The sequence below is a fragment of the Musa acuminata genome, chromosome BXJ1-8 (genome assembly GCF_036884655.1).
Source record: "Musa acuminata AAA Group cultivar baxijiao chromosome BXJ1-8, Cavendish_Baxijiao_AAA, whole genome shotgun sequence".
NCBI classification, from domain to species: Eukaryota; Viridiplantae; Streptophyta; class Magnoliopsida; order Zingiberales; family Musaceae; genus Musa; species Musa acuminata.
The window spans coordinates 3,119,103-3,131,177 of NC_088334.1; the positions used below are offsets into that span (position 1 = coordinate 3,119,103).

General features: G+C 57.3%; 2 protein-coding genes across 2 annotated transcripts; both read right to left on the reverse strand.

The window, feature by feature from the left end:
- Window positions 1-6,992: 6,992 nt before the first annotated feature.
- Window positions 6,993-9,687, reverse strand: LOC135588877 (uncharacterized). The gene is made up of 2 exons (XM_065081224.1): window positions 7,701-9,687; window positions 6,993-7,627 (listed from the first exon to the last, which is right to left on the reverse strand). The coding sequence occupies exons 1-2, from the start codon at window positions 9,685-9,687 to the stop codon at window positions 6,993-6,995; spliced, it is 2,622 nt and encodes an 873-aa protein (XP_064937296.1).
- Window positions 9,688-10,110: 423 nt separating this feature from the next.
- Window positions 10,111-12,075, reverse strand: LOC135588878 (uncharacterized). The gene has a single exon (XM_065081225.1). The coding sequence runs from the start codon at window positions 12,073-12,075 to the stop codon at window positions 10,111-10,113; it is 1,965 nt and encodes a 654-aa protein (XP_064937297.1).

A 12,075-nucleotide genomic window follows, 5' to 3' on the forward strand; every position in this document is an offset into this window, starting at 1 on the left:
GCCTCGCTTCCCGTCCGTCCTTTGAGCCTAAACATTACTTAAATAGGTCGATCGAGTATTCACGGACATCCTCATACTGGCGTAAATACCCTTCAAAAGTGCCACTAATGACATAGGGAACCCCATCCATCGACCGGTAGACATCCACATGGCCATAGTGGACGGTGGATCTACTCTCCCACATAACCAACCATCTACGGCGGGCTCGCATCAACTATACCTTCGACATGGCGTACGATAGTGGTTCGTGAATATTATAAGGGGTGGAACAGTAAAAGAAGCATGGGCCAGGTGGAGCGAACAAGGTCGCAACCAACAAGGGTGGAGTACTCGTCGCCATAGCTTAATTAATATTCATCTGGATCTCGTTCATCTCCAAGTCCAACATCAACATTGGGATGTCCACAGCCGCACCCTGTAGCAAAAAGAAACTTGAGGGAGCAGAAGTGCAACAAAGCAAACGGGTAGTGACCCAGAAGAAATCTTCGGTGGTCACGTTTGTCTGAAAGCAATCGATATGGAGCTAGAAGCCATAGTCGCCTCCGATGGCGTAAGGGAAACAGACAAGGAATGGTCAAACCATCGGTCGAACAGTGTGGCGGCAACAATCAAAAGGGCAGATGGTGAGAGGCAGAGAGGATTGCCCGAGGAAAGGGAGGAAGCAGGAAGAAGAGAGAAGTGGTGGCGTGGAAGCGAGCGACTGCAGGAACTACCCCGATTACAAGAGAGCTGTTATGGTAAAATGGGAGGTGTTACGGCAAGTAACTTTTTTAGCCGTTACCTCGGGGTCGGTACGGCTGGTTCGAGGGTCCGAGCGGTCAGGATCAGGTGAAGCTCCTCGCGGGATCCTCGGGGTGACCGATCACGGGGAATCGGGCTGAAGTGCTCCGCGTCGTCGGGTCGGGTCGACTTTCGCCGAGTACCTGCACACTGGTCGGGTCGGTGATTCGGCCCGACCCCTCCGATGATCAAGTTAGAAGCGAAGAGGGGAATCTTAGATGGAATCGTGAGTTTTTCCGCTTACCCTGCCTGGAGCCCGAGGGTATTTATAGGTGAGCTCGATGTTACCTGACGCACCATCCTGCCGGGGCAGGGCCGTACACCTGATCGCGTTTGTTGCCGTTGTGGGCATTGCGCGGTAAGGCCGAGTTGCCGTAGTGTCACGACCTTAGCTGGTTTTGCCTAAGGCGTGCGGCACCCTCGCGTGTCCGTCCGCAAAGGTCAGCCTCCCTGAAGCCTCACATTGTCCCTTAGGACCAACAAAAGAGAGAACGGGTTAAAGAGAACGCCTCAATCGGGATCCACAAGCAAGCATGTCCGAAAAACACTTCATAGACAATGCAAATTACAAACAGACTTTACAAGCTCTGAATAGTTGCACAACAAAGGGTAAAATGGTCCATTACAGACCGAAAAGCTCTCGCACGTGTCCACATGACACAACCTTTATTTACAAGCCTAAAGAGGCCACCAACCCAACTAAAATGGGACTTATTAGCCTTCGACCGCCCCTCTACCTGCTGTACAAGGCATGAACATGCCAAAAGACAACGGACAGACATAAGCATTACATCCAACATCTTGTTTAGAAGTTTGTCCGTTACATTCTCCCCCACTTATCCCTTCGACGTCCTCGTCGAAGCCTTTGTGAACACTGCAACTCTTCGCCTTTGCTGAGTCTTCAATCTTCTGCTCCAGCTGCAATGCGCCTCCTGGCTCCCAGCTGCTCTCCGCTGCTGTTTCTGAGTAGTCGAACCTTTGATCCGCCATGCTGCTTCAACTCGCCAATGACTCTGACTCTGGTGTGGGGTTGGCTGAGTTGTATTGATCATCGTTGATTCCTGCGGATCCACCAAATGAAGGAAAAGACCATCCTTACTACGCTAGTCTCTCAAAATTTCCCCATACTGCTTGAACTGGGTGGATGCTTGTTGGAGCTTTAACGAGCATCGCCTCGCAAACTTCCGAAGTTTTGGGTCCTTCCTCCACAAAATCTGCTCATTGACTCTTCTTTCAGTTAGTTGTCACATCCAAGTAGGTTCGCATCACTTCCGCTTTCGATTGGCATTTCGTAGGGAAATGAGGCGGACAATCTACTCTCAGTAGCACTGATCACCGTTGGTGAGGATTTGACAACTATTGTCTTCCATTATCTTCGAAGGGTCTTTGAACTTGTGCAGCGCTCCTCTGCTGGATAGATAAGAGAATTGGGGTACTCAGTTTCGCCCATTCTCTTAAGAGTTGAGAAGGCAAAAGTTACTTGACTTCGCCCGCCTCCTCGAGGTTGTACTTCATGCATCGAGCTTGTTACTGGCCTTCGCCTGCTCTTTGCTCACACTTCTGAAGCACTTGAAGTGTTTGCACTCCTTGCATTGAGTTAGCTACTGTGATTCACCTTCTCAATGCCATTGAACTTCTGGAATGCAAGAAGTTTTCACCCCAACTTGGAGTAATTCTCTGATAGATGAGGTCGCCTCTGGGATTGTACCGTCTTCTCCATCAACCCTGCCGCCTACTCCACTGAGTAGTAAAGGTACATCACCGTGTACTGCTTGCTTCGTTCCTTGGTCGTGCACCCTTGCATGACCTGAAGTCCTTCACTTACGGCTATCTTGATGAGAAACTTGTTGACACCGGTCTTACGAAGTTTCTTGGCCTCTGCCCTTCAGCCTTGTCTCGGTACTTGGAGATTGCCTCTGCATGCTCCACCTCCTCGGCCCCTTTCACGACCAAGCGCTCTCCCTCCATGAGAGCAAGGGATCAATGACTTGCACGGAAGTCCCGCCTCTGCGGTACCATGGCGCTGCCATGCCCATGGCCCTACTATCCGTCGCCTCGCCTCTGTATCCCTTTTCTTCACAATCAGTAGAGATGTCTCCGTGGCACTCATCTGAGTCCACCTCCATTATAACTGATGCTTGATTTTGGGTAGCTAAGTCCCTCTGGACTCGTCGTCGCTTCCTCGCCCCTTTCGACCCCCTGCTTCAACACCATTGTGTTCTCCAAGCAGTCCGTTTGGTCGATGGAAAGACAGACTGCAACTCCCATGCATGGCCTCTGCCATCACGTTGTAGAGTTTGCACCGATTCTGTTCTCCTTAGCTTCCTTGGTAGCAACGTTCGCTTACTCGACCTTGTCCTCTGACTTGTCGGGCTCCCTTAAGCGAATATGAGCTCTGGAGCAGTCCAACTCTCCAGCTGCTTCGATGATACCTCTGCATGATCAAGTCCCTCCCATGGAACTCACTGGTACTTGCATTCGAACTCTTCCCTTGGTGGAACCCAGCCCCCATATGCTGATGACCAAGGTTTTCATCCGATGCAAAATTCGGTGCACGCCCGGAAGACCCGCCTCTGCGGTACCATGGCCTTCACTCCTTGAATCCATAGCCCTTCTTGCCGTCGTGTTGTTCACCAAAGCGGAGCTCCCAATAGCTCCTAATCATACCTCCATATGATCTCATCCCTCACGGGACGGATTGTGTGTATCGCATTGCCACGAACTGTTCCACCACGATCCGCTGCACCATGTCGCCTCCTGGTGACATCTCCATTGCATTCTGATCCTTGTGGAATAAACTCGAATTGTGAACCCTCCATGTGTGGCCTCTGCCAATACATCGCAGGGTCCCTTCCACCTTCGAATTTCCGCGCAGGCATGGTCTCGGGAGGCGTGCAGCCGAGGGCCGATGCATGACTTCTTACTTCAGGTAGGTTGTTCATGCGGATCCGAGGGGCATGATGTAGACGAGCCGGTCACGCGAACGCGTCTCGAGCAGCACGAGGCCGAGGTGCGCAACTTAGTCAGGAAGCCGAGCAGAGTTGAACTCGGGGGCAATGTAGCCGATGTGGGCCGAGGAGCACAGTGCAGGCGAGGTGACCGCGTAAGTGTGGTTTCGGGAGTCGTAGAGCCAAGGGCCGAGGAGCACAACGCAGGCGGGGTGACCGCGAAGGTGTGTCCTGGATGTCGTAGAGCCGAAGAGCCGAGGAGCACGACGCAGGCGTGTCCCGGGGGGCGTAAAGCTGAAGAGCCGAGTAGCACGACGTAGGCGGGCTGGCCGCGCAGGCGTGTCCCGGGTGGCGTAAAGCTGAGGGCCGAGGAGCACGGCACAGGCGGGTTACCGCGCAGGCGTGGTCTCGGGAGGCGTGCAGTCGAGGGCCGAGAAGCACGGCGCAGGCGGGTTACCGCACAGGCGTGGTCTCAGGAGGCGTGCAGTCGAGGGCCGAGGAGCACGGCGTAGGCGGGTTACCGCGCAGGCGTGGTCTCGGGAGGCGTGCAGCCGAGGGCCGAGGAGCATGGCACAGGCGGGTTACCGCGCAGGCGTGGTCTCGGGAGGCGTGCAGCCGAGGGCCGTGTTTTTGATTTTTGGCGGCGGTGGGGGTCGAAAAGTTACCGCATTTAATTCCTCCCTTAGAAAGGGCGAGTTGGCTCGTCGTTGAGGTCGAGGCGTCCGGTTGCCGCCGCTTCGGCGGGGTCGCCACGTCCTACCTTCATTAAGGCGGAGGGCCTTTTGGGTGTCTTCCGATGCGATGCGACGGCTGGGTGTGTGCGTGGGTGAGCTGTTGTCCGCTCTTGGGAGGCGAAGGGACCTTGATTCTGGCGGGACATCACCCTTAAATAGCGGACGCCGAGGCTTGCCTCTATCTTCTGCTGCAGCGTTTCCTCCTTCGAGTTCTGTCGTTGTCTCCCCGACCCTCTTCCCGCTCTCCTGCGTAGTTTTTCCCCCTCCTAAGGTCAGTTGAGATGTTGTCCTCTTCTTCTCCTTCGTCCCTTTTATCTTCTTCTTCTTCATCATCCCCTTCTCCTCCCCCTATCCTCGGGGCTGGAGAGGGGAACCCTGCTTCGTCCCCCGTTGAGTCTTCTGACGGAGAAGTAGTACGGGCTCTTGAAGCTTTGGTGTGGCCACACGACCTGGACTCCGTCGTGAGCGGGTCTTTGCTGGAAGGACTCCGGGGTTGTTATCATATCCCGGAGGACTATATCCTCTGTGCCCCTGAGCCGGGGCAACGGGCGTACGATCCCGTCCCGAGGGGCTTCGCCCTATCCCTTGACACCCTGGAAGTGGGCTTGCGCTTTCCTCTCCATCCACTTATCGTATCTTGCCTGTCCTTTTGGCGGATCTCGCCGTCTCAAGTGACGCCGAACTCTTGGCGTTACCTAGTGGCATTCCTAGGGGAATGCCATTATGCCGACATCGCCCCTACCCTCGATCTCTTTCTCTCTTGTTACTGTCTTTGCAAGAGCTTGGGGGGCTACTTTCTGTCGGCCCGAACGGGCTTTCGCGTCGGGGGTGCCCCTTCCAACAACAAGGGATGGAAGGGGAGGTTTTTCTATGTCAGTCGTGAGCAGGACTGGGGCTTCGGGGTCCGATGGTCCGCGCGGGCGATCGATAACACCACCCCTTGTTTGGGCGATGTGGAGCGCCAAGCTCTGGGGAGGCTGAGAGAGATCCTCCCTAAGTCGCAGGCCATCCGGACCATGACCGAACAGTGGCTGGTCGAGGCGGGCCTTAGCCCGGTGCCTCTGAGTACGTTTAACGACGCTTGGATTGGGGTTTTGGCGTAGCTGATTCTCGATACTGACCCGTTCCATCTTTTGCAGAAATGGTGAAGCTCCGGTCGTTCCTGGAGGTTCAGGCGCCGCAACCTCCTCTCCCCACTCCGCCGCGCGACCCGACACCTTCTCTCCCGACTCAGCCAGACGACCCGCAGCCCGGTTCAGAGGCCGCCCCACTGGAGGTCGAGGCTGAGCGCCCTTCGAAGAAGGCGAAGACAACCCCGTCGAGGGGTCCTGAGGCGGGCCCCCACCGCGGCGGGGCCGGATCTAGCCAATGGCCATCTGGGAAAGGCCCGCGCCCCATCTCCGTGCGCGACCTGTGCCGACTCCCAGCCGGAGACGGGGAGCCTTTCCTGACACGGCTGGCGAGCGAGATCCCGCCTGCTGGGGTCGCCGAACCCTTGGTGGCTCGTTGGGAAGGCCTGTCCCGAGGAGACAGGGTGTGGGTCGGGGGAGATCTCTCCGCAGCGTTTCTCCGAGGCGCGCTTCATCCCGACGTGGCTCGGGATCTGTACACTCTCACTTCGGATGTGCTGCTCAATAAGTCCGCCCAGTCTTTGGTCTGGGTACGTTTCTGTTTCCTGGGCTTGTCTGCCCGGCGCCACCTTTCTTGACCCGATCTTCCTTGCGTAGGGGATCCATTATGCGACGGCCCTGATGGACAGGGTGCGCGACGCCGGCCGAGTCATCGGGAGCCTCGCCAATCGCAACGCCGAGCTCGTCCGCCAGGTCGAGGAGGCTCGATCCGGAACTGGTCCGGAGGCCGTGGCGGCCGCCAAGTAGCGGGCGGCGGATCTGGAAGCGGAGGCGGCACGTCTCCGATTGGAGCTCGAGGCCTCCAAGGAGGTGAATGAGGAGCTCCAAAAGACAATAAGGGTGGAACGGACAGAGCTCCGCCTGGTGAAAGCGGAGGCGAGCGCCCTCAGTAAGAAGCTAGAGGAGGCGAAGGCCGAAGCGAGGTCGGCCTCGGAGGCGCTGGCGGAGGAGGCCCGACTTCGACCTGCGAAAGACAAGGAGCTCCTCGAGGCCTACAAGAAGTCGGAGGGGTTCGAGCTCGGGCTCACGCGGACGGGGCGGGTGTCCTTTGAGTATGGTTACCGTATCGCCACATCCCGCTTCCGCGCTCGCCACCCTGGTCTTGAGGTAGAGGATAACCCCTTCGCTCCTCACCCCGAGGACCAGGGGGTGGATATGCCCGAGGAGGTCCCCTTCGATGATCGCCTAGAGGAATCTGGGCAATGAAAAAAGCGTCCTGTTTTTTATTTTGCCAGTTGGTCGGTTTTTTGTAAGTCGGGTCCTGTATTTTGGCTTGCTTTAAAAGAAAAGGCTTTTTCCCTTTCATTTTGTCAACTCCCTTCTCTTTTCCTAGGCGAAAGCTTCCGTTTTTGGGAGAAAAACTTTTAGACGAAAAAGCTCTTCCTCTTAAGGTTCCCGCCTCAGACGAAAAACTTCTTGAGGTTCCCGATGTTCCAGGTTCTCGGTACGGGAGAACCGTCCATCGATGTGAGTCGGTAAGTACCCGGCCAGACTACCTCTACGACCCGATAAGGTCTTTCCCATTTGGGGGCTAGCTTCCCCCTGGCTCGGGTTGGGTTGCTGACCTTGGTCCTTCGGAGGACCAGGTCGTCTAACTTTATCAGTCGAGGTCGTACCTTCCTGTTGTAGACCCTTGCGACGGCTCTCTGGTAAGAGAGGGCCTTCAGGTGTGCGTCCGCACGTCGTTCCTCGAGCATGTCGAGGCTGGCGCGAAGTCCTTCGTTCGAAACTTCCTCGACGAAGTTCCTCGTTCGGAGGGTGGAGATGGTCATCTCGGGTGGAAGGACAGCCTCGGTTCCGAACGTCAGGCTGTACGGGGATTCCCCAGTTGCGGTCTTGGGCGTGGTGCGTAGTGACCATAGGACGCTAGGGAGTTCATCGGTCCAGGAGGACCAGGCCGCGGACACCCTTCTTTTGAGTCCGTCAAAGATGGATCGATTGGTCACCTCTGCTAGTCCGTTTGTCTGAGGGTGTGCTACCGAGCTGAACCTTAGCTGGATGCCATGACTTGCGCAGAACTTCCTGAACCTTCTACCTGCAAACTACGGTCCGTTATCCGTAATAATGGCCCTGGGCAGCCCGAACCGAGTCACTAAGTTTCTCCATACGAACTTCTCCATTTGGTGCTCCGTGACTGTCGCCAATGGCTCGGCCTCGACCCACTTTTGTGAAGTAATCTACTCCCACGATGATATATTTCCGCTGCCCCGAAGCCGGCGGGAAAGGGCCGAGGAGGTCTAACCCCCACTGCGCGAACGGCCACGCGCACGTGACGGGGTTGAGAGGGACCGCGGGCTGTCGGGGTGTGCGGGCGTGTTCTTGACATGCGCCGCAACGCTGCGCGTAGGCTTTTGCGTCCCGGCACATGCTCGGCCAGTAGTACCCCTGGCGAAGCAATTTGTGCGCCAAGGTTCGCCCTCCGCTGTGCTCTCCGCAGACCCCCTCGTGGACTTCGGCGAGGACCGTCCGGGCCTCATCCGGCTCTAGGCATCGTAAGAGGGGATAGGTGAAGGATCGCCTATAGAGCCGGCCACCTTCTTCGGCGTACCACGCGTGTGTACGGCGCAGTCGCCGAGCCGCTACTTCGTCGTGGGGAAGGGTCCCGTCCCGCTTGAAGCGCAGCAGCTCCTGTACCCACGTGATCGGGGCATTGCCGAGGGCCGTAACTGCTACTTCGATGGCGCGGGCAGGAAGTTCCTCGATCTTTGGGCATGTTTCGCTGGTCGGTTTCGACGCCAGCTTAGCTAATGCGTCAGCCCGCCCGTTCTCCTCCCTCGGGACATTGGATAGTGTGAAATAAGGGAACTTAGCAGTCAGGTCCCTTACCTGCGCCAGGTATTTCGCCATGGTTGGGTCCCGAGCCTCATACGCGCCGCTGAGCTGCTCGGCCACCAGCTGTGAGTCAGTGAGGACGTGTACAGCGGCCACCTGCATCTCGAGAGCCAGCCTGAGTCCTGCTAGGAGCGCTTCGTATTCCGCTTCATTGTTAGTGGCCTTGAACCCGAAGCGGAGGGAGCGTTCGAACGAGCGGCCGTCGGGGGCGAGCAGAACCAGTCCCGCGCCGGCGCCCTTTGAGCTGGACGAACCGTCCACATGTAGGAGCCAAGCCTCAGGAGGCTGCTCTAGATCCTCGCTTGTCGCCTGGGTTAGCTCCACGATGAAGTCGGCCACCGCCTGGGCTTTAATGGCAGTCCTGGGCACGTACCTTATATCATGCTCGCCTAGCTCTACTGCCCACTTGAGGAGCCGACCTGCAACATCGAACTTAGATAGAACCTGCCGAATGGGTTGGTCGGTGATGACTTCAACTGGGTGAGCCTGGAAGTAGGGGTGCAACTTCCGAGTCGACAGCACCAGAGCGAGCGCGAGTTTCTCTATCGGCGGGTAGCGCCCCTCGGGTCTGCTTAGGATGTGGCTAACGTAGTAGATCGGAAGCTGTTCGCCCGAGCTCTCTTTAATCAGGACGGAACTGACTGCATGGGGGGAGGCCGCTAGATAGAGGCCCAGCTTTTCGCCGAGAGAAACAGAGGCGAGCCGGGGGAGGTTCGCTAGGCGCTGCTTTACCTGTTTGAAGGCTTCTTCGCACTCCGTCGTCCACCGGAAGTTTTTTGGGTCCTTGAGCGCCCTGAAGAAAGGGAGGCAGCGATCCCCCAACCGGGCAAGGAAACGGGACATGGCAACAATCCTTCCGTTCAGCCGCTGCAGGTCTTTGACCGTCCGGGGTGACTGCATGTTGATGATCGCTTGGACTTTCTCCGGGTTGGCGTCAATTCCCCTTTCATGTATAATGAACCCGAGGAATTTCCCGGAGGTGACACCGAAGGCGCATTTTGTGGGGTTGAGCCACATGCCGAACTTGCGTAGCGTGTCGAACGCCTCGGCCAGGTCGGCAATATGGGCTTCGGTCTTTTGGCTTTTCACGATCATGTCGTCCATGTATACTTCCATGTTCCTACCGATCTGATGGGCGAACATTTTGTTCACCGTCCTCTGGTACGTGGCCCCGGCGTTCTTCAACCCGAACGGCATGACCTTATAGTAGTACACCCCTTGGTCGGTGAGGAAGGCCGTGTGTTCGCTGTCTTCGGGCGCCATCCTGATCTGGTTGTATCCTGAATAGGCGTCCATAAAAGAGAGACGTGCGTGTCCAGTTGTTGCATCGACCAGCTGGTCGATTCTTGGGAGGGGGTAGCAATCTTTCGGGCATGCATTGTTGAGACTGGTGTAGTCAACGCACATCCTCCAGCTCTCATTGTGTTTTTTCACAAGGACTACATTGGACAGCCATTGAGGGTACTTAGCTTCCTCTATGAAGCCTGCTGCTGAGAGACGGGCCACCTCCTCTCGTATAGCCTACTGCCGATCAGGGGCCTGCCGTCTGGGTCTTTGTTTTACCGGGTGAGCGTCAGGTGGGATGTTGAGGTGGTGCTGCGCCACCCTTGGGTCGACACCCGTCATATCAGACGGGGACCAAGCGAAGATGTCGGCGTTTTCCCGTAGGAGGCCGACGAGCTGCTCTCATTCCTGTTCGGGTAGCTCCGAACCCACCTTGACCGTTTGGTCGGGTCGAGCTTCTTGTAACGGCACATCAATGGTGGGCCCCTTCGGCTCGGGATGAGGGGCCGGCCTTTTCGTCTCCCGTGGGTCCTCCAGCGGTGGCTCGACCCTGGTCCTCTTGTGTATCGAAACAGCGGTTAGGTAGCACTGCCTGGACTCTCGGGGGCTTCCGATGACTTCTCCGACCCCTGCGTGAGTCGGGAACTTAATGGTTTGGTAGTAGGTCGAGACGACGGCTCTGACTTTATTGAGGGTCGGCCGCCCCAGTATGGCATTGTAGGCCGTAGGAAGGTCGACCACCAAAAAGGTGGTCATCACCGTTTTCGACCTTGGCGGGATCCCCAGGGTTAAAGGCAAAGTGATAGCCCCCAAAGGTGATATTGAATCTCCCGTGAACCCGGTGAGCGCTGAACCCATTGGGCGCATGCTTTCCTTGGCTAAGCCGAGCTTCTGGAAGGCGTCAAAGTAGAGTATGTCGGCTGAACTTCCCGTGTCGACCATAATCCTCTTCACCTGCGCATTGGCCACCCTTGCTGATATTACGAGGGCGTCGTCGTGCTCGGGCTGCCTGGAGACCCCGGTCAGGAAGGTGATTTCGGGCTCGGGCCCGTGCCTAGGGGTCACATCAGGAGCGGCTCGGGCGTACGCCTTCCTCCCTGACATGGAGCCCCCTCCTGATGCGGGGCCGCCAGCGATTACATCAATGTGTCTCTCGATGGGGCCCCCGGGGTGAGGTGATGGCTCCCTGTTCGGCAGAAGGTAGTGGCCGAGATGCCCTCGGCGGATGAGCTCCTCGATCTGCTGTTTTAGCTCACGACACTGCTCGGTGTCATGCCCATGCTGCCGATGGAATCGGTAGTATTTTGAGCGGTCCGCGAGTTCTCGCGGGCTCCTCATCGGGTGGGGCTCCTTGAGTAGTCCCTTCCCCTTCTCGTGGAGAAATATTTCCGTCTGTGAGTAATTCAAGGCGGGGGAAGGAGGTATTGGGTCTGACCTATCCAGCTTGCGTCGGGAGGCGGTGGGCTGCTGTTGTCGGGGCAGCTCCGTTTTGACTTTTTTGTGCTCTTCCCGCTTTCCAGCCATCCATGTCTCCGCGGCGATAAACTGGCCAGCACGTTGAATCATTTCGGGGATCGCAGCAGGGGGTCGCTCCACGAGAGACCAGAAGAACCGGGAGGGCCGCAGGCCTGTCATGAACGCCTGCATCAGTAGTGAGGGGTGAGCATCCGATAGTCCGCGGATTTGTGTCATAAAGCGGTTCACAAAAAGGGATAGAGGCTCGTCCTCCCCTTGATTGAGTCCGAGGAGCAATGCTGCGGACGGTTTTGGTCGAGCGTAAGCCAGGAAGCTAAGCTCGAAGTCTTTGGCGAGTTGGTCGAAGGAGGCGATGGTCCCGGCCCTCAGGCCGCCATACCATGCACGGGCCGGACCCCGCAGGGTTGTCGGGAACGCCCTGCACATTAAAGCGTCGGAAGTCCCGTATAGCGCCATCTGGGCGCGAAAAGCGGCCACGTGGTCTGCTGGGTCGGCGGTGCCGTCATACGTGTCCAGCGAGGGGAGGCGGAAATGTGATGGGATCGCCTGGTCTTGGATCTCGGGGGTGAACGAGGATCCTTGCTGCCCGTCCGTCCCGAGCTCTCCTTTCGACTTACGGACTTCCTGTTGTACCTCGTCGAGTCTTTGACTGACGAGGCGTAGTTGGGCTCGTAGGGCATTCGTGGAGTCGGTAGACGGAGCCTCGCGCCCGGGGCGGCTCGCCGTGTCTTTTGCCTCCTGGCTCCCGGGCCGAGTCATCGGGTTCTGGGGCGAGCCAGGGAGCCCGGAGGGGGGTATGTGAGTTCGGTCGTGGGTTTCCTGCTGCTGTGAAGGGTGAGCCATGTGCGGAGTGGTCCGCTGCGAGACAATCGGGATGATGGTCTGCACCAT